This window comes from Triturus cristatus, chromosome 11 (assembly GCF_964204655.1).
Source record: "Triturus cristatus chromosome 11, aTriCri1.1, whole genome shotgun sequence".
NCBI classification, from domain to species: domain Eukaryota; kingdom Metazoa; phylum Chordata; class Amphibia; order Caudata; family Salamandridae; genus Triturus; species Triturus cristatus.
The window spans coordinates 994348962-994372636 of record NC_140594.1 but is presented as its reverse complement, the minus strand read 5'-3'; the positions used below and the strand labels follow the sequence as shown (position 1 = coordinate 994372636).

At 38.5% G+C, this 23675-nt stretch overlaps 1 protein-coding gene across 1 annotated transcript in view; it reads left to right on the top strand.

Moving 5' to 3' along the window:
* The window catches only part of ANKUB1 (ankyrin repeat and ubiquitin domain containing 1), a 97207-nt gene that overhangs the window by 54035 nt on the left and 19497 nt on the right, over positions 1–23675 (top strand). The window contains exon 4 of the mRNA XM_085635092.1: positions 20023–20137. Coding sequence (XP_085491218.1) covers positions 20023–20137 — 115 coding nt within the window. The remainder of the gene's footprint in view (positions 1–20022; positions 20138–23675) is intronic.

Here is a 23675-nt window from a genome sequence, read left to right as displayed (position 1 = left end):
ATTAATGATATCAAAATAACTACGCTCCTAGTATTTGACAAAGAGGTTTAATATGGGAGGCATTGGCATTCCACCTGGAACGGATCTATAGCTGAACAACTACTGCCTAGCAGTGATGCCCTCAATGTATGCAGAAGCAATTTTAGGTGTGTGGGTTCTAATGGAACCTTGTTTGTGTCTCTAACTACCTACCTTGGAAATTTTCTTTTGCCTTGTAAACAACAAACTTTTGGGAGTTCCAAGACATCCCCAGTAGTACGACTGGATAGCAGAGCCATTCACAGCTTTTCAGGCGTACTACTGGGAATACCATGTGATCTCTGCTATGCCACCAATGTGGTGTTATACACTGTTATTGGGATAAGGCAGCCTGATGTGCAAATGCGCATTTGATTTGTTACAGGGATAACATTTTCCCTAGGCGTATGGGATGGGAAGGGGTAGGAGAGGAGCATAAGAATGCTAGAAAACTGACAAGTTGGTGGTTGTTCACAGATTCTGAAGGCAAACCATACCCACCGCAAGCATGGAGATTACAGCTGCATATTTGTTAGCAATTGTGGTATACAACTGTGCAATAGTAAAAGCACGTGTATTTGACAAGTATCTATCTGCGGATAACTGTCAGCATAAATGGAGCCATGGTTAACTGTGACTGAGTGTTAACAGCTATAATGTATTTGTGAATCGTCTTATGTGTGTTGTGCATGAGTGTGGAAACATGTCTGAGGGTGTGTCCCAATATGGGTCTTTCCATTTGAATAATTTAAAGGAGGGGGCCATTGGAAAACTGTTTGTTTTCTCCTGTCAGCCCAAATGATGAGTATCCAATTGTGGTCAGATGGCCAAAGGAATTCTATAGAGTGAAATAAAGGCTGAATCAGGTCTCATTGAGGGCTTAAAGAAATTCAACCACAAACCCTAATGCCGCAATAATTACATTGGCTCCCTCTCCAGGCCTGCATCATCTTCGGCATCAGTTATATCATCTAAAAGGCCATCAGAGATATAACTTGATTTACGCGAGTAGCTATTCACATCAGATCCATGTTGCTAATCCGGGATCCAAGATATACCAAGACTGGAGATGAAAATGTGAAAGAAGGACAAAAAGAAAGCATGAATTCCCTGTCTACACTCCAGGGCTTTGAAAAGTATCCCCACAGACACCAGAATTGCTCTAACACTCCTGCTATTCATACGGAAGCTGAAGACTCATATAATCATGAAACATTATCCAGCAACTGCTTGCCTCTGACCATGGGTTTGTACCTGTAGACCCTCACCCTCTGTCAGTGCTTTGTTGCTTCTCTGCTAGGTGCATGCTGTACAACTATCTTTTTTTACAATACATGAGGGGAAACCTGTGGAGAGAAAGGTTTTATAAAAACTCTGATGGAGCGCCATCTGACCCTGGATCTTACCACCTTTAAGATACCTAATAGCATAAGGAGTCTCCCCAACAGATATAGGATTTTTTTTGTGAAATATAAGGAAAACCACAAGCTAGAAATGTCTCCATGATACTATTTTGAATATCTACAGACTTGTTATATTACACTTATATAGTGCAAGTAAAACAAAGCTTTATGGCGAATGATGACTGAGAATACACAAAACATAGTGACTCAATATTTGAACCAGTAGGTTTTCAACATCTTCTTAAGATGAAGGAGAGATTGTTCATATCGTAAAGAAAAAGGTAGGGAATTCCATACATTAGCTGCCGCGAGTGTGAAGGTGCAGCCACACTGACAATGGTTCTGACTCTCTAGACATTGTGAGGCAGATCACAGATTACACTCAGGTTTGTGCCAGCAGAATTCTTTGCGACTTCTCTAAGAAGTCTTCTTGTTTGATGTAGGATAAAAAACATGAATGTATGAGCGATTTCTTTAGTTGAGAGAACTAATGCTTCATTGCTATTACATATAGGATACATTTGAATGTAGTGGTAAAATAACATTTTGCCTTTCCATTTGATAACCCGTAACCCATTCTTTTTCCCGTTAAGATATTAAATTCACAAGATAATATCTTGAGTCAAAACCTATAGATATGGCTTTAGAATGACATAAGTTGCCTTTGTACTCTGGTTATTTGCATTTCGAAATGAGAAGTATTAGCATTACATTTCTTATTCTCATAAGTCATAATAAAAATTAAAGCATGGCTTTAAATGCTTTCCAATGAGTAATCTTAGAAGTTTCATCCACTCTATGGTACGAACAGTAATCATTAATAACTATCAACATCTTGGGTTTAATATTTTCTTTGAATACAATTTCCATATTTATTCTCTACATTGATGAAAAAGGGAGATGATCATAATTGTTTTACTAGTTTAAAGAGTTTTAAAAAAAACCACATCACAATAACGCAGTATGAATCTCAATAATGTGTCATCAACAGGTACATACGCAGCAAACTAGCATCTAGTACACATTGGCTGAAAGCAGTGACTGTGAGATAGTAATAAAAGTACACAAACATTTTAAAATGGGAGTCTTGAGGAATAGGGATTTATAGTACAATACTTACAACCTCATTGAACAAATATCATCTGTAAAAGAAAGAAAACGAGGCCCATCAGAGCTATAACATTATCTTTGACAGCTGGTAAATCATGAAACTACAGAAAAATGAGGATGAGACAGCACAGTGAGAAAAGGGTATGATATAGCACCACATACATGTGGCATATATATTGTGTGCAGTTAAATAAAATATTTGGAAGCAACTCCTGTTTGCACAAACTGTGAGGCCTTTTCCCTGCACACAATCCTAACTCAATCCTGAAAGAGGACACTGGTCATGGTTGCCAGGGAGACAAAGCCTTTCCCTAAGCCTCTGCATTTCATGTCCCCCAGCAATCAAGGTAGATTTAAAATCCCAGAAAAACAAAACAATTGTTTTAAAACAGCATTTCAAAGATGGGCTGTGAATATTGTTTTTCTTATATAACTTTCCTACTGGCGACCTGACTATTGTTATAGAGGTTGCTCAACCAACTTCATCTGGGGATTTGCCTATCACCTGATCCGTCACTGAATGAATCCATAAAATTTGACCCTCTACTGCCAAGAGACCTGATGGTCAATCCATAAATATACTGACAAAGGATCCTTAATTGTGGGCCTCTGATTTGGTACGACTGTTTAAAATTATCCGTAACAGAGGTGATATATAACCACTTTGGAAGAACGCTTTCTCTGTGGCAGTTTTTAAGAAAGGTGACCTTTACTCACTGGTATGACAGTTTGTATCTGTGTTATGCCACCAGCTAAATTATTTGCTAAAATCAGTGCCACAAATTTAATCTCTGGATGGGGAAAAGAAAAATCCTACTAATTACACAAAAAAGATCTTACTGTTACATGTATTACATGGTGTGTGTGTCTATAGTTATGAGCAAGAAACACTCAAGAAAAAGTTCATCGGCGCTTCATAAGTCTATCATTGATTTAGTCAAAGGCATTTGATCACAAGGACCACAACCTACTAGGAAAGAAATTGAATACATTAGTATTTCCAACTGGAATAATTAACATCGTGGTGAAACTACATATAAATACATTAGTATAGCTACCTAACACCACAACAAAGTAGTCTTCTTCCACAATTTTTAATTACAATGGAGTGAGACAGAGTGTTTCTTAGCATCAATGATGCTTAATTTATATTTAAGCAATTTAAACACAGCTCTGACTATGCGTCATTATTTTGCTCCATCTTTAGGAGGTATGAAAATGAATTATTTATATCAAGCTGATTATCTCCTGCTGTGGGATATGACTGTGGTAGAGCTTTAGTGTATTTAAGACACATTTGCCACCTATGTCTGTAACATTTCTTTGAAGATCAATGTTAGTAAATTATGATCTTTGGACATGAAACGTTTCAACGCCAGTGGCCTTTAAATAATCTAACAATAGTGGACCACTAAGTTATGATAAGCGTGGAGCAGTGAGAGCTGGGGTCAATGCAATTCACCAGTTTAATTTCACATATCGGCGGATATCCTACCCCTCACTCTCCCGGAACGGCAGAGTGAGGGGTAGGATATCCACCGACTCTTCGTCTACAAAGCTGACACTACACCTTTAGTGTCTACACCCAAATAGGGTTTTGTTGTAGATCTACAGGTACCACTTTTTAGGGTGCTGTACGGGTGGTCATTATTTCACTTCACTTGGTTTCTAACTACCACCAAAAAGTGTAGGTAGATCTAAGTTTGGTCCTGAAGAATTGCAATCTAATTGATAATAGGCAAGAAACATGTTGACCCATACCACAAGCGTATAACTTCACAACCTTAGAGTGAGTGTACGCATCTTTTTTGTTTTTAGTCAGGGTGGTGGCCGCAATTGATTAAAATTGTTGTGAGTGGACCACCAGTTCCTGTTTTAAATTTCACATCCCTACACATCATTATCACCTACACTGACCTAGGGCCCTCACACGCACTGCACCCAACGGCATAAGGAATAAAGATCTCCGCCAAGAAGGCCCCATCATGGGTGTCGATCGAGTATTGCAGCGCCGACCCGATGAGGAGCAGACCCAATGATGAAGCAAGACACCTAGCTGGCTGGGAGTGTGAGGGACTTTTTCTGAAAGGAGGAAACTCTTCTCCTGTCTATTGAGTATACGTTTCCATGTATACTCCCAGATCACATACAACTACCTGCTTTGTACAATAGGAACTGCATACCACTACTGTAAAGAAAATTGCACCACTCAGTGGTAGTCAATCACTTCCAGCAGAGAGCCATCCCAACGCACTGTAGCTGCACCTGCCATCTCAGTGCAGTATGATTATCTGTATTTGGAGTCTCTCCCCACTCTTCTTGCTCAGCAGTCTGGTGGTTTCTTACCATTACCAATTAAAGTTAGGTGACGTCAGCCTCCATATTTGTTTGTTGCAATTATGTAGGGCAGAACCAATTCTAGATGACAGACATAATTAGAGAATTAGGCAGGAAGAGTAGCGAACTTTTTAAAAAAATCATCCTCTATCTTTTGGATGGAGTTTATTGGTACCATTACCCACAGCCCATCCCTGTATGTTGCTACCGAAATTGTTTTTGCATTGCAGATCTTCTTTATCGTCCCTATGGGTTTAGATCCCAGTTTTTTACAAAAACTGGCGATGGCAACCAGAGTTCTTTCCATTGTTAATGCCCTACACTTTACCATGTTCACCCAAGATTGTTTGTTATCAAATGAAACTCCCGAACATGAGAAAGTCTCTACTATGTCTAGTTGTCTTGTCCCTATACGAAAAGATGGTAACCTATTCACGGGTAGGACATCTGACACCATGACAAAGGATTTGGAGTTGGTAACCTTTAGGTCCAGTAATGACATATACCCCACATAGGTTTATTAGGCGTTGGAGCGTGACTCCCGTCCCGGCTATTAGGACTTCATCTTCCGCATAAGCGAGGATCGGTAGTGAAGCTGTGGGGAAGGTTGGGATACATACCGTAGATCCTGCTCATGCGGCTTCCACCCCGTTTGTGTATAACAAGAACAGGAATGGGGCAAGTACACAACCTTGCCTGACTCCTCTCATAATCTGAAAAGGTCTCATGCATTCCCCCTTACTACCATACCGAAAGCTTGCAGTCGCCTGTGAGTACATTTCACGGATTTTATTAATCAGGTGAGGGTCAATGCCCATCTCTAGCATTATATACCATGGCTTATGCAGTCAAAGGCTGCTGATAAATCCATAAAAGCTACGTAGATATGGCCTCCATTGGCTACGGTATACTTTGCAATGGTCAAACGAAGATTTAGGCATTGATCGATCTTACCTCGTCCTTCTGGAAACCATACTGGGTTGGCATCAAAATATCTTTTTTCCCTCGCCCAATATTCCAGCCTGTTCAATAGGACACGGCCTAACAATTTTCCAGTGCAGTCCAGAAAGGAGATAGGGCGATAATTCTAAGAATTGAATTTATCACCTTTCTTATGTATTGGGACTAAAATGCTTGTTTTCCATGAAGGAGGTGGTCCCTTCTTGACTATTTAGTTAAATATGTTGTTTAACAATGGGGCCCACAGCTCTTGGTGTTCGAGGAAGAAGTCAATGGGGACCCCATCCGGGCCCTCTGGCACGGCTACACTTGAGCACCGCTGTTCTCACCTACTCTAAATTAAAAATCAGAGACTCACTTGGGAATTCCATAGAGTTGAAGGGATCATCTCTCAGCATATTACTACTTCCAAAAATACCTTCAAAGTGCAACACCCAAGAATCTTCATCTATATGGTTATCCAGAATTTTATCTGAGCTGTTTTTAAAATCGGGAGCATTCACAACATTCCAGAAGTCCCTACAGTTATTAGAGGAGGCTGCTTTGAGTAGATCTTCCCATGCCTTGTGTTTCATCTCCGCTTCCCTATTCTTCCTTGATTTCTTAAATTTCAGACGTAAATCCTTAATCAGGGACTGGTGTCAGGAAGATGCCATAGGGCCCTTATGGAGATCTTGTAGGGCATGGGAGCAAGCCTCGTCGAACCAGCCGATTTCCCATCTTTTCTTGTTTACATTAGGTAGAGTTAAGGATAATTTAACTTCCTTAAGTAGTTCTAAAAAATTTGGAATTAAGGAGACAAATTCTGCATTCGGATCTAGACACTTCATGATCAGATCTAGTTTATTAGTTACAATCTGCTGTATGATTTGTTTATTATCTATTCTCTCCCATTTCAGCTGGAACCCATTCTGTCTGTCTAGATTTGATTTAGGGACCTTTTCTGTCTGCCTTAAGTAGACACCTACACCAATGACCTCGAACAGCAGTATCGCATGGGCACTCCAATTAGAACATTTTGTAATGGTGTGAACAATGTTACCATAAGAATGGGCAGAGGCGACTATGAAGTTGATTGTCGACCCATAGTTGCCGCGGAAGAAGGTATTACCTAGACCACCTCCGACTGAATCACTTTTGTTACATATTTCAAGGTTCCAAGTAGTTAGCAGCCTATTTAAACAGTTTACATGTTCATTGTGCATGAAATGCACCAGTGGATCCCCCTATGTATCTTCTACCCCACAGACCATTTCAGATAGGTGAGAGCCTATTTGAGCATTAAAATCACCTGCCCAGAGAATGTTAAGATCCTTAACTGGCAATGCCCTTATATATTTAGTAAGATCTTTCTCCAGGGAGCCTACAGTTGACACCATGCTACTCCCGAAATTATTATTATAGTAATTTACCATTAGCCATACTTGCAGGCATTCTGCTCTAAAAGCTAGGAAGTGGAAATTGGGGGATGTGTGCTCGAACTTTATGATCTTAACATTTAAAGTTAAGATCATAAAGTTAAAGTGAGTAAACCTCATTTTGCTCTGCCTGCTGGGGATGGGACAGCGTTAGTTTGAAAAGATCGATAACCATTAAATGAAAGGGGATCTATTGCCCATATTTCCTGGAAGCAGATGATGTGTCTACCCTGCCACCTTGAAACTCACTCTGGTAAGGCCTGCTTGGTAACAATACCCGACACATTCCATGTGGCTATTTGCAGCATGTGCTTCTGGAATCCTGTTCTTTTAACAGAAGGCGATGTGTCTATGTTACTAATTCGTTCAAGGTCACCTGTTACCTCGTAAACGAGCCTGAATAACTTGTCCGATACCTGATGAGTTGACGCATTACTCGTTTCCCCATCGCGGCGTAACTACACAGAACTACCCGGCTTGTTGCCCCCCTTTTCCGATCAAGGTGCCTATTCAGGCTCGTTTATGTTATTGCTCCTTTGGCCTTGCAATTGATTGTTCCCGGCTGGGAACGTCCCTTACCCTCCAATTTACCTTGACTTGGATTTTACATATCTCCGGCTGCTCGCCCCACCGCTACTTCCCTTTATTTTAGGATTCCGTGTTCTAATTCGACCTACCCCATGAGCAACTTCCCAGGCATTTGTTTTACAGCTTAGTCTTGATGAGATCCCTACACCTCAATTGGGATCGAAACGTCATCGACACATACATCTTCAACTCTATACTATAATTTGTATCCAATTGTAGAGTATGAGATGTAACCCTGATTGTGACTTTCTGTTTACGTACATTTTCACAAATTTAAAAGTCACTTTTTAAGTCACTTGCCTGCGGTAAGGAAATCGGCTGATTTCCCTTTACCTTGTCACGTCTTGCTCACTCACCTTTTTTGTATATTATCCTTGCGTTGAATTTAATTATCAATTAAAATCCCTATTTTGCATCGTTACATTTGTAATTCCAATTTTGATTACTAAATTGTGATATTGTAATTATCTAACTTGTATGAGACCATTGTTTTCTTTAGCATACGTCCACCCTTGGTCCCTTCAGACTTTTAGGGTCTCCTTGTCCTTTTTTGAACTTTAGCTTTCTCAAGCAAAACAAAAATTCATGCATTATATTGTGTGTTTGTGCCCTCATGGTAATGACGGGTTCTTTTCGTAGCCAAGACTTAAGGCACAACAGTGTACCTTTTTGTACCTCACTTTAATCTCTCTGTCTGATACTCTCAAAGAACGGTTTGCAAAGTCTCTTAGGATACTTTTTAATGTCATTACTCCTAGGATTAGTATTATTGAGAATTATGTGAATGTCTTCAAGAATGTTGTTGAGAGAGGGTTCTTTTGATTTAACCATCATAGGTTTAATAACCTCCTGAGTTGAACCAGTTTGCTTTCTTTTGTTTGAGTGGGTTTGAGTTTTCTTCGAATCTAGGAGATGTAGCCACGTTGAAGCAACAAATATACCAATAACTAGTTATTAATAATATGCAAGCCGAACAGTTATACTTATTAAAGTTCTATATTAGGCAAAGCTTACATTTATGTATATTCACTGAAAAAAACAAAGGTTAACATGACTTTATAGTTAGGTAAGTATGTCAGTGACATTAACATTTTGAACTAAAAAAAACACAGAAATTCACCAGTTCTTGTTAGCAGAGCTGACTATAGCTTGTGCCACCACCATGCCCTGCTTATGACCTCACATATTACATCACTCATGACATGTTCTATGAAATCATGTAGGACGTCACTGATGACATCTCAAATGACATCACTGATGACAACATCCAACGAGTGTGCTAGTTTATTTTACAATTTACATACTGGCAGGTAACTATCATATTACTTCTCTACCTAATTTTGTACAGCCTGTGTTCAGCTAATGTGTGTAACTCTTTGCAAAACACGTGATCCTTATGCATTCTAGGTGTGTAGAGGTACTGAACATGTTATAAATCTGTGTATTGAAAAGTAAGTTTGTGTGCTGGTGACAGTTGACAACTTGTGTTCATCATGTTCTGCACAAGTTTTTTGGTTCTGCAGAAAAAGTTTCTAAGAGGGCAAAGATTCCACATAGTAGATACTAAATATTGTTAGCAGCCTTGAGTTATTAGACACAATTGTGTCAGCATGACAATTTCTACATAACATACTAACCTATGTATAAGGGCTTGTTTTGCTTCAGAAGTTAGGCTATCTGTAAAGCTTTCACCACAGTATGAAGGCTGCAGTTAGTATAATTTTTAGCACCTTCAGACCTTCATTATTACAACGGAATAGTATTTTTTGGCAAGTGTTGCATAGAGTGTACACTGTTCTTAGTGGATACATTTTAATACTCTGTGGTGTATTTTTTGTGAGAGTTTCACTGTCTGTAAACAGTGTGGTACAAAATAAACTCTCTCCAAAGAGTAAACACTTTTAAAGTACCCACTTTTTTACTCATATCAAATCCATTTTTCAATGTGGATTTGGTGATTGTGAGGCTTTTGATATAGATAAAAGCTGTCCATAGGAGGCTGTCCATAGTAGGGCATTCATTTTGGAGCTGATGTTGAGTATCTTGAGGAACTTGGCTTTCACTGAACAGTTTTGTGCAGATTAAATACAGTGTGCAATGAGGATTTCCCAAATATGTTGGTTGATTGTTAATGTGAACTAGGCTACCCATGAAGTGTATGGTATAGGGTCAATGTTGCACATAACACATGCTTGCTACACGTAAGAGAATTGTATCAGTGATGGTATTAAAGATGCTTCATATTATTCTGGGCTATTTTGTACTTACTTTCAGGCCTCTAATGTCTTACTAGCTTACTGATCAATGTGTAGAAAAGAAGCTCGGATGAGCTCATCAGTGATGTCATCAATGGTGTCATTTGAGATCTCATCAGTGATGTCATAAATGATGTCATAGAATATGTCATGAGTGATGTCATATGTGAAATCATAAGCAGTGCATGACGGGCCACAAGGTATAATTAGCTCTGCTAACTATAACTGGTGAATTTCTGTGTTTTTTTAGATCAAAACATTAATGTTGTCACTGACAGATTCACTGAACTATAATGCCATTTTAACCTTTGTTTGTTCGGTGAGTTTCTACGTTTTCTTTACAACAACAGATCTTTATATCACACCTAACTAAATGTTACTTTAACCTTTGTTTTTTCTGTGAATGTCTAGTTTTTACTTTAACGTAAAGCAATATTTTATTACCATACGTAAAGTCAAACCCCCACCACTCATGGCCTTTGGCCATATGCGGTAGAGTGTTGGCTGAAGGGCCCACATGCAGCCAACCCCAGGCTGCGCAGGGTCTTAGGCCATGCACAGCAGGTGGTTGTCCTCAGGGCATGGCTTGCAGCCAGGTTCTGTGCCAACCCACCTGGAGGCAGCTTACCTCCTGCAGGCAGCCAACATCACACTGCGCACAGTCGTTCAGCACGCATGGCGTGGGGTTGGTGGCAGGCAGCCACCCAGAATGAGCCAACCCCATGCAGCACACGGCCTTTGTTCGTGCGAGGCGTGAGGTTAGCCTCAGGGCCTTTATTCCACCCAGGCCCAGCTTCCATCTCCCCGCAGGTAGTCAACCTCACACTGCGCACAGCCTTTGGCCGAGTGCAGCAGAGGGTTATTCACAGGGCTTGGCCTGCTGCCAGGCCCTGTGACCAAACCCCAAGCAGGCTGCCAACTCCACACCGCTCACAGTCTTTGCCATGCACAGCGTAGGGTTGGCCTTCGGGCCCTAGGGACCCCATCCTTTGGGGACAAAACATATATATTAAGGGGAGGACATGCAGCCGCCTCCCTGACCCTTAATTGGCCTGGGACCCAATCCCCCAAGTTTAAATAGAATTAAACAGGGGAGGGAGGCTGTGAATCGTCCTACCCTAATAATTTGAATCGGGCCACAGGGGATGCGGTCGCTGGGGCTGAATACGTCCTAGGGAAGTGGGGTGCATTGCCACCTACCCTTAACTAAATAATGTGGCGGACCCTCTTTTTGTTTTGTTATTTTTTTGATTCTGCTGGAATCCTGTAAGAATGTGGCATAAAGTGCTGGTTTTCTTTCAATTTGGCCCAATGGGGTCCCTCTTGGACCCCCCCATGTGACTAGGGGGGCAGGGTATCCCTACCCTGCCCCTTATATATATATTTTTTAAATAAATTGTAGACAGAGGACAAAGTCCCCGAGTCCTATATTGCTGTCAGCAACATTTTTCTCATGTTGCTGGCAGCCAATCAGAGCGCTTGCTCCCGTGGGACTCTGACTTCCTCAGGAGAAATATGCCCCAAGGGAAAAAAGCTCCCTGGGCCAATCAGAGCACTCTATTTTTTTTTTTTTTTTAAACATCCAGATATGTCAATATTTTTATCCTTAATTTCTCAAATACTACTGAACTGATTTACACCAACTTACTCGAAACACAATCTGCTGACCAAGACCTAGCATCCTGTGAAATTTGGTGTAGTTCCGTTCTGCAGTTTTTTGCTGTAGCTCTGCCTAAAGACATCTATGGAAAATGCATGGAGATTTTGCGCTTTGGGACCCCCCTTTCTTGTCGGCCTGCTTGATAGATCACCCCAAAATTTTCCATGCAGAAACTAGTCAAAAAGCAGCACCTTTTTGGAAAGTTCAGTGGCGATTCGTCAAACAGGGCCAAAGTTATTAGGAACACAAACAACATTTTTCCTATGGAACAGCTGATCTATCTATAACTACCCAGTGGTAACTGCCACTGGGTAATAACAGGAAGATAATAAAAGATCCTCCCATATTTGCATTCTTTCTTGTATTAATTAGAGCTCAGCAGCATTACATTGTATTGTAATTGAATATGTATAGTACTTACTACCCATGGGGAGGCATTACAATTCTTCATCGCAGGTAGCACACTTCTCTGGAACCCAAGGTTATTGGTTATTTCAGTGGTTTTTAGTTTTTGTTCCTTACTATTAGTTGTTGGAACTAGTCTTGTGCTCTCAGGAAACTGTTCCATACATTTCCTCTAGGTTCATTGTGGTAGATTAAGTAAAAAAAGAGTTAGGTGAGGTTATTAGAGTGAGTTCATCCAAATGGAAGGTGGGATAAGGAGATTGGCTAGATTGCAAAGAATGGTTACACAACCTGAGACTGAGGCGGACAGGCATGTGATAGAGTAAGGTGCACTCAGAGATAATAAGGCTTGCAGATGATATAGCACAAAGAGAGGATCATTTGTTATTTAGAGACATGAGAGAACAATCAATAGATGTAGATCAAAATCAATTCACATGCAGGGTTTTAAGTACATGGTGGGAAGACCAGGCTTTTTGAGAAAGCCTGTTGTCTTAGGATGTCAAAAGTGTAGAGAGAAAGGTTGATGGTTGTCACCTGTGGACAGGTGCTATATGTTGTCCCACCTTTGGTTGTTCCTTTTTAGGTCTCGCTGAGCCAAAGGCTCGAAGAGACATTTTGTATGTGGGATTTTCAAAGTGCTACCCACAGTTTTGGCTGGCCTAAACCTTGAGTGCACGATCACATGCACGTGCACAGCTGCTCCCTCTCCCCCCTCCCTTCTCTATAGCTTTCTTTCACTTTAGCCGCTTTGACCCTTACATTCCCCCCTCCCTTCTCACCCAGCCCTTTGATGCTCTGCTCGATTACTTTCACTTTCGCCGCTACAAACTTTTCAAGCCTTTTACCGCCTTTGATTTTCTTTTATTTTGCTGAGCCTTGATTCATACCCGCTTGTTCCGATTTCAAGGGAAGTCTTACCCATCTTCAACTAACAGCACGCAGTCAAGCGTGAAGGATTATCGCTAAGGATTATCGCTTGTACTTTCATTTCATATCATCTACAGCGCGTGTCCTCTAACGCATGTAAATAAATGTAAAGGCACGATCAGACAAACGGTAAGGATAATCGCTTGTGCTTCCATTCAACTTTGTCTTCAGCACGTGTGTTTGTCAGCGCGTAACAGATTTTCATGTTTCCTCGCTCATGACTATACATCGATGCTTGCATCATGTTTCTCCATCTCTCTCTTCCTCCTATGTTGTCCTTAGTTAACTTTATATCACTCTCTGCTCCTTTGCCACACACTCATTTGTCCTCAGTGTATCGCCTTCACGCTTTGCTTCCACTGATAGCATAACATAACATAGTATAGCATAACAAAACAAAGCATAGCATAACAAAACATAACAAAACATAGCATAGCATCACAAACATAGCATAGCATAACAAAACAAAGCCTAGCATAGCAAAACACAACAAAACATAGCATAGCATAACAAAAAATAGTATAGCATAAAAAACACAACAAAAAATAGCATAGCATAACAAAAAATATCAAAACAAAACATAGCATAGCATAACAAAGCATAGCATAACAAAACAAAGCATAGCATAGCATAACAAAACATAGCATAGCATAACAAAACATAGCATAGCATAAGAAAAAATAGCATAGCATTACAAAACTCAACAACACGTAGCATAACAAAACATAGCAAAACAAAGCAAAGCATTGCATACCAAAACACAACAAAACGTAGCATAGCATAACAAAACATAGCATAACAAAACATAGCATAGCATAACAAAACAAAACATAGCATAACAAAAAACAAAACATAGCATAACAAAACATAGCATAACAAAACAAAGCATAGCATAACAAAACAAAAGTATTAAAACAAAACATAGCATAGCATAACAAAGCATAGCATAACAAAACAAAGCATAGCATAGCATAACAAAACATAGCATAGCATAACAAAACATAGCATAGCATAACAAAACATAGCATAGCATAAGAAAAAATAGCATAACAAAACTCAACAACACATAGCATAACAAAACATAGCAAAACAAAGCAAAGCATTGCATAACAAAACACAACAAAACGTAGCATAGCATAACAAAACATAGCATAGCATAACAAAACATAGCATAGCATAGCAAAACAAAACATAGCATAACAAACACAACAAAACATAGCATAGCATCACAAAACATAGCATAACAAAACATAGCATAACAAAACAAAGCATAGCATAACAAAACACAACAAAACAGCATAGCATAAAACATAGCATAGCATAACAAAACACAACATAGCATAGCATAACAAAATATAGCATAACAAAACATAGCATAACATAACAAAACACAACAAAACGTAGCATAACTAAACAAAAAATAGCATAGCATAACAAAACAGAACAAAACAGCATTGCATAACAAAAAATGGCATAACAAAACAAAACATAGCATAGCATAACAAAGCATAGCATAGCATAACAAAACAAAACATAACATAGCATAACAAAACATAGCATAACAAAATACAACAAAACACAACAAAACATAGCATAGCATAGCTAAACAAAACATAGCATAGCATAAAACATAGCATAACAAAACAAAACATAGCATAACAACGCATAGCATAACAAAACATAGCATAGCATAGCAAAACAAAGCATAGCATAACAAAACACAACAAAACAGCATAGCATAACAAAACATAGCATAGCATAACAAAACACAACATAGCATAGCATAACAAAATATAGCATAACAAAACATAGCATAACATAACAAAACAAAATGTAGCATAACTAAACACAAAATAGCATAGCATAACAAAACACAAAAAACATAGCATAGCATTACAAAACATAGCATAGCATAACAAAGCATAGCTAAACAAAACATAGCATAACAAAACATAGCATAACAAAACACAACAAAACATAGCATAGCATAACAAAATACAACAAAACACAACAAAACATAGCATAGCATAACTAAACAAAACACAGCATAGCATAAAAAAACATAGAATAGCATAGCATATCAAAACAAAACATAGCATAACAAAGCATAGCATAGCATAACAAAACATAGCATAGCATAACAAAGCATAGCATAGCAAAACACAAAAAAGCATAGCATAACACAACACCACAAATCACAGCATAGCATAACAAAACATAGCATAGCAAAACAAAACATAGCATAACAAAACAAAGCATAGCATAACAAAACACAACAAAACATAGCATAGCATAACAAAACAAAGCATAGCATAGCAAAACACAACAAAACATAGCATAGCATAACAAAACACAACAAAACATAGCATAGCTAAACAAAACATAGCATAGCATAACAAAACACAACAAAACATAGCATAGCATAACAAAACACAACACAACATAGCATAGCATAGCTAAACAAAACATAGCTTAGCATAAAAAACATAGAATAGCATAGCATATCAAAACAAAACATAGCATAAAAAAGCATAGCATAGCATAGCATAGCATAACAAAACATAGCATAGCATAGCAAAACCCAACAAAACATAGCATAGCATAAGACAACACAACAAATCACAGCATAGCATAACAAAGCATAGCATAACAAAACATAGCATAGCAAAACAAAACATAGCATAACAAAACAAAGCATAGCATAACAAAAAACAACAAAACATAGCATAGCATCGCAAAACATAGCATAGCATAACAAAACATAGCATAGCACAGCAAAACATAGCATAGCAGAACAAAACACAACAAAACATAGCATAGCATAACAAAACACAACAAAACATAGCATAGCATAACTAAACAAAACATAGCATAGCATAAAAAACATGGAATAGCATAGCATATCAAAACAAAACATAGCATAAAAAAGCATAGCATAGCATAACAAAACATAGCATAGCATAACAAAACATAGCATAGCATAGCAAAACACAACACAACATAGCATAGCTTAACACAACACAACAAATCACAGCATAGCATAACATAGCATAGCATAACAAAACATAGCATAACGACGCATAGCATAACAAAACAGCATAACAAAACATAGCATAACAAAACATAGCATAACAAAACACAACAAAACATAGCATAGCATAACAAAACATAGCATAGCATAACAAAGCATAGCTAAACAAAACATAGCATAACAAAACATAGCATAACAAAACACAACAAAACATAGCATAGCATAACAGAACATAACAAAACATAGCATAACAAAACACAACAAAACATAGCATAGCATAACAGAACATAACAAAACATAGCAAATCATAGCATAGCAAAACAAAACATAGCATAACAAAGCATAGCAAAACAAAACATAGCATAACAAAGCATAGCATAACAAAACACAACAAAACATAGCATAGCATAACAAAACATAGCATAGCCTAACAAAACATAGCATAGCCTAACAAAACAACACATAGCATAGCAAAACACAACAAAAAATAGCATAACAAAACAAAACATAGTATAACAAAACATAGCATAGCATAACAAAACAAAGCATAGCATAACAAAACATAGCATAGCATACACAAAACATAGCAAAGCATAACAAAACATAGCCTAGCATAGCATAACATACCATAAGAAAACATAGCGTTAAGTTTGATAAACTCATAGTAGCGGGCTAGCTAGCTTTAACGGGCAGTGAGTGTAAGCAACTCCGTAAACCCAGAAGCAGTCACTCGGTCACCTTTGCTCTTGTATTGCAGTGGCTTCGTTTATTAAACAGTGCCCATATTTATACTGTTTAATAAAGGGGGGACAAGGGCACCCAAAGCAATTTGACAGGGACCTTGGGAAGTTAAGTATTACAGGAGACAGTGGTCCCTGACATCAGAAAATGTTTCAACATATAATAAATATAGCCAAGATTAGTACTATATTATAGCCAATGTCCAGCCGGACATGGCGACTTTAATGAGTAAAAATAATTTAGCATTGATCAGAAGAATGTAAGTAGAGTCTTGGTGGGACACAAGCCTGTATCCTTAGACTTACATATCAAGAGGACATGAAGTTTGTGAAAAACATTCAGGCAATTGCAGTGATGTTTCCGTTTAACAAAATAATAAGTAGTGAAACATCTTAATACAAATCTTGCCACCTTCACAAAGTTTCATACACAAAAGTTGTTAAATGTGTAAGGTGGGCAACATAGTCGACGACGTTTCGATCCTTGACAAGGGGATTTAGGATCATCATCAGGACTAATTAGGTAAATTGCCCATATTAGAATGCCTGCAATAACATAAATCAGTAAAACAACCAACGTAAACAGATAAAATAGGGGGAAAAAAATGGAAGGGAAAAGGAGAAAGAAAATGGCAACATAATGGTTATTACGTTAAGAAAGTAAATTATATTTATAACATAAAACATAGAAGTCAGATCAAGAGCCAATCTATATATGAGCACCGCGTCTTGGTCCGATAACCAGAACGAAAATTTCGAGGTGAGATGAGTCACTTTATGCTCCTTTTTTCTCGTCACTTTTTTACGCTATAGTACCTCCCCTCATTTTAACTATTTCCCTCGCCAGATATCCCCCTACCGTGTTGCCTATTCTGTACGTTCTACTCCCAAAGGTAAGCCCATTATTCCTTTAGTTCCACTCTTCCCCAAAAATAATTTTTTCCGCTTTAAATCCTATTATTGGGATTTTTCTCCGTAGGCTTTGCACCTCCAAACGCGTCCTTTGAAATTTTCGTTCTGGTTATCGGACCAAGACGCGGTGCTCATTTCGTTGCACCAATATACAACACGAGGTAATTCTCTTCGTTTTCACCGTACTCACATCACCTCCCGCTTCATCCGTTATTTACACCTGCAAATACGGTACTCCTCTTCACTCTCCCAGCATCTTCACTGTTTTCAAGCCACCTCCCGCCTCCATTCGCGGTAATTTTTAAGACCACACGTGAATTCCCCGGCACGCATTCTCTGTATATACGGTTCATCTGGAAAGCATGATCACCACCACCTATTTTAGATTTCTCCTACCCTTCCCAACTCTCACTTCTTCCTTATTCAATTTTTATTACTTCATGACCGCAATGCCATACCACCTCAAGTTCATATATAGAATATGTTGTACATATAATCTATTCATTTTTTGATTGCTTCATGACCACAACGTCATACCACTTTGAGCCCATATATAGATTGGCTCTTGATCTGACTTTTATGTTTTATGTTATAAATATAATTTACTTTCTTAACGTAATAACCATTATGTTGCCATTTTCTTTCTCCTTTTCCCTTCCATTTTTTTCCCCCTATTTTATCTGTTTACGTTGGTTGTTTTACTGATTTATGTTATTGCAGGCATTCTAATATGGGCAATTTACCTAATTAGTCCTGATGATGATCCTAAATCCCCTTGTCAAGGATCGAAACGTCGTCGACTATGTTGCCCACCTTACACATTTAACAACTTTTGTGTATGAAACTTTGTGAAGGTGGCAAGATTTGTATTAAGATGTTTCACTACTTATTATTTTGTTAAACGGAAACATCACTGCAATTGCCTGAATGTTTTTCACAAACTTCATGTCCTCTTGATATGTAAGTCTAAGGATACAGGCTTGTGTCCCACCAAGACTCTACTTACATTCTTCTGATCAATGCTAAATTATTTTTACTCATTAAAGTCGCCATGTCCGGCTGGACATTGGCTATAATATAGTACTAATCTTGGCTATATTTATTATATGTTGAAACATTTTCTGATGTCAGGGACCACTGTCTCCTGTAATACATATTTATACTGTTAGCACTTTACTTGTGCAAATTTCAGGGCTCACAAAACTTTAATGAATCGAAATTCACAACAGAGGCTGTTAAGTTCGTGCTATATAGAACCCTAAGGATAAATAAAAAACATTGCCATTTACAATGTGAATAGCTCCAACAAACACAAGACCTTTTTCAAAGTATAAAACATTGCCATTTACAATACCAATAGCTCCAGCTCCAACAAATGCGAGACCTATTGCATTTCCAATGCTTGTTTTAGCTGTTGATGGTTTTGAACGGTTTGTCCTTTGATGGGTTCCATTAATACCAAATTCTTTTCTTTTTAACATTGTACTTGGCTTTTGATAATGAGAGTCACTGTAATAATTGGTACCTCCAGATAACTGGTTCTATAGATTTGTCAGGTAAGATTTGGAGGAGTGAACCATCTCTGCGATTTGCATCATTTGTACAGGGCTTGGGTTGATTTAGGTGTTGCTTGAGCATAGAGTGTCCTTCGGGGGCATTTGTCTGTAGGTAAAGAGGCCAACATTTGTGATGGCACTCCTTTTTGTGAATTAGATCATATAGGTTCTCTGTTTTATATGTTGGGAATAACCAGTACCTAACCATTCTTCTGCACTTTAAGTGATTTTCCATGGCTCTAATCATTGCGAGTAAAGCATTCCATAGTTTGTGGCTAAACAAGATAAAGTAGCGCCACCAATGATTTTCTTACTGTAAGCATGAGGTATTAAACATGGTGTCAGCCAGTAGCCGATACCACATAAAAAGTACTAATGCCTTCTAATGAGTATATGGTTGGTGCCCTTAAGCTATTTACTATGCAGCAACTAACCTGAATTTGATTAGCTAGTTGATTAGGAAGTGCTTGTGAAATGTAAAGCAGCTCCTGTCCAATAAACCAAAGGTGCCAACGGCAGACATAAGTTACATGAAACTAAGTGAGATCACCCCTAGCCAGGAGCACATGAACTTCATGGCTCTGAACTTTCTTATGAGATGCTATTCATAACAGCTTCACATCAGCCAGATGGATTCTGCATTTAGATTTCAAATTCCCTCAGTAATTTAAATAAGTGATTCTTTCTCTTTTTCAACAGGTGCAACACTTCGAATGGATGTGTGGGATACGTGGGTGGAATTCCTAAATGGAAGCCGGTTAGGACACAAGCATACTGTGGAACAATACCTGCTGAAAGAGGAACCAGTCATGAGGTATAGTACCTAATGTATTCAGTTTCATTGTCTCATTTTCCAGATAAGAGAGGTTTGAATCACCAGCTGTGCCATCAATACTCCTGTACCCAAAGCATATTGTGTCACTTGTTCAGCTTCTATAGTGGGGCTAGACAAAACATCTCTACCAAAGGGATTGTGTTAGCAATAAACTGAAATGAATTATAGGTCAGTCATGAGACCTTTAAACTTTAGACTACAATAATCTTGAATATTTGTATACTGAGACACTAGAGATTATACAAAACAATCATTTATAAACTTTTCTCTTGCAGTACATTGTGGCGAGAAATAAACAAAAACTCAAATATCAAGTATAAAAATGGTTAGTAAGTGCCTCAGTTAGAGGTTGACAGATGCTCTGTCAATCTCTCTTTTCCCCTACTCCAATTATAAGTGGGGAAGTATGCCTTCCTCCACTGGACCATCAGGCCACAGTGGCAGTCGCCCCACCCTTTTTAGAGTGGGGAAGACTATCACTAGATTTCCCTGCCTGGGAAGAATGGCAGACCGAGGGAGGGAAACACACAATGGACCATAGTTATTGGTTTGTACTTAATAGGGGTACACAGACCATGCACCCTTGATGCCAAAGCCTTCTACTCATTACTTTAAGTGGGGGCCCACGCCCATACTCAAGTATTCCCAAGTTTAGCATGCCAAAACACATCCTTTCAAACACATATAATTTCAAAGCACCAATTTTTATACTTAAAAAAAAACAACATTTTATTTTGTACTTTTTCCAAAATTTCTGCAGCAACAGCAATGCACAGTTAAATTTTGCCATGGAGGTCATACATACATAAAGTAATCAAACGACTTACCATCAGCTACTCACATTCACATCCATCACCCCTTAATTACTGCCAACTAATCTTTTGAGTTTATAGCATAGGTATCATATATCTGTACCACCTCCCTGACCAACTCAGAAGGCAGCTACAAATATTCCTGAAACAAAACCCAAATATCCTTGGGTTCCTGGGCCTGTGGGAGAGTGGTATTGTAAAGTTCCACTTGTTCATTGCAAAAAGCTAGATGCAAAGGGCTAGATCCTGTGTCCACATTTTAACAGATGGGACATCTGGTCGCTCGCATTGTTCCAGTGTCCCTTTATATTAGACTTTTTGCATACACAGTCTTTAATTACTCGACCAGGCGTAATTTCTGGAATTTTGAGTAACAAGTTATAGCGCAACGATAGAGATTACGCTGGCACAACAACAAACATTTCTCCTGGGCCTACATAAGACCCTTGATTTGCTTTAGGTACTTTTTCAAATTTGTTTGCATCATGCAAAGTCTTTATTAGATACATTTGTGTGAAGGAGATAAATAGAATTCACTAGTTTGATAAGTACAATAATTAGTACTTAACTGTAGATTATACATGTCATTATTAACTAGTGATATTAAAGATTTTTACCAGTGAATTCTGAGAATCTAATTTACACGAATACTAATATATGACTGAAAATGTCGAAAAGATAGAATTAAACTGTTTCTAGTTATCGGAGGATTGTAAGGGGTAGGGTGGAAGGAGGAAGGTAGGACAAGAAGGACGGGGAACAACAACCTCCTTGGACATATAACTTTGGAGAACAAGAATCAAGAGGCTATAAGTAAGCAGTTACAACTTTAAGTTTTAATTGTGATTCCCTAAGTGCAGAGGCAGACTTCACAGAAGTTCAAGAACGGACTAAAGCACTTGTGGAATGAACTTACAATGAAGCAAACTCTTGACAGGATTATGTTTTCCGCAACTTCTTCCATATCAAAAAGAGCTTCAGCGGGAACAGACAGACATCAAAATAAGACCAGCAGTGATGAAAAGATGAGGTATGCCTCATACCTCTTATAGCTACACGTTCAAGGTGGTGTATAAGCCAAAGGGTATAAATCCAAAGTTCTTACGATGGTGGCGCAGTTTTGTTCTATTTGGTCATTTCATTCTATCTGCGTGGCAGTGGCTACCATGATATCTAAAACTTTTGTTTGCCTATGGGCCAGATCTTTGAATGCTAAACGGAGACAAACATTAGTTTCTCTGTGCTATGGAAGAACTTTAATGTTAATCTCAATGTGGATTTTTACCCCAAAAATCGGACTGAGTCTTTCCTTAGAACGTTTTTAGGATGCTGACGAGCTTGAGTGAGAGTGGCTGATTTCGATCATCGATGGTTTCTCTGCCATACTGAATGATCCATTTCATCATTTGGGATGAGAGTTCTGAAATTGTTGCATACAGTTATGTTTTTTCGGGTGGTGGCTTGTCATCTCCTAGGGTACAGTGGAAGTATGTGACCTTATTTAATAATTTATTTGAACAAGACTGTATATGGGAGTGGAATTGCTGCCACCCTCAACTTTGTGCATATTGAAAGGACTGTTTTTGAAATTGCTCTGTCAACAATCCAATACTGTTTGAAATCAATGCTAAGGTTGAACTGTGGCTGGATAGATGTGACAGGATTCATGCTTACCGCATGTGGACATGGTCTACTCTAAACATATCTTTCGCAAAACAAGCCTTCCAATATTGTTGTTCATATTCATTTTGATGTTTTTGTTAAATCAGATAGGCTGAATGAACCATTCCCTTATAGAATACCTTCTGCTAGAGATCTGTCTGATTTGGCAAGTGCCAGATAAGATTACCATGGTATCCATCAGGTGGTTTGATTTCATGCTAGCAAACCTCAGATAGATGCTTGGGAATTGTCTGTTTAAGAAGACCAAGGAGTGGTTTGCTACATTTTTTGTACCTGCTAATAATACCTTCCAAAATTTGGGAGGTTTATCACCTCCACATCCATCCTTACCAATTACAATAATCCTTAGTTTATCATTTCTGTAGGAAAATATAGGGTTATTTACCTGACCATAAAGACTCTGTAAGGTTTTGTTAATGGCATTATAGAATTATTTAGAGGCTGGCTGTGGGTAGTGATAAATTAAATAAGACTACGAGAATTTCAATAATTTTCTAGGGTTTGGATGCAACACCAAATAAATAGTCTTAAAGCAATTCAATTCTCTAGGGCAGCAACCACATTCCGAACGTCAATTAGAGTAATGGTCTAAGGTTTCATCACCGTGCCTTTTGAACAGTGTACCCAGATACTTGATCAAAGTGGGGTTCTTACCTAAATAATTACTGGCAATATCTTGCTTGAAACATGAGAAGCTATGAGACATATTTTTTTTTAATAAGGTGCGTTCCCAGTGACTTTTTGCAACGCCATTCTCTTTTGGCGTATCCTGTATCGATTTTTGGGCATTCGACAAAAGCAAGGTAATGTCTTTGGTAACTGCTGGGAATTTTACCACGTAATCATCAACTTTCGTCCTTTGAATGCATTCATTTTGTCTAATTTGTTTCCAGGAGTGGCTCCAAAATTAAAATAAAGAGGATCAGTTAAAGGGCATAGTCCAGACAAGTTCCTCTTCTAAGCGTAAAGGAATCTTATTGAAAACCACTTACTAGGGAGCAATGTCATCAATGTTCCTAATC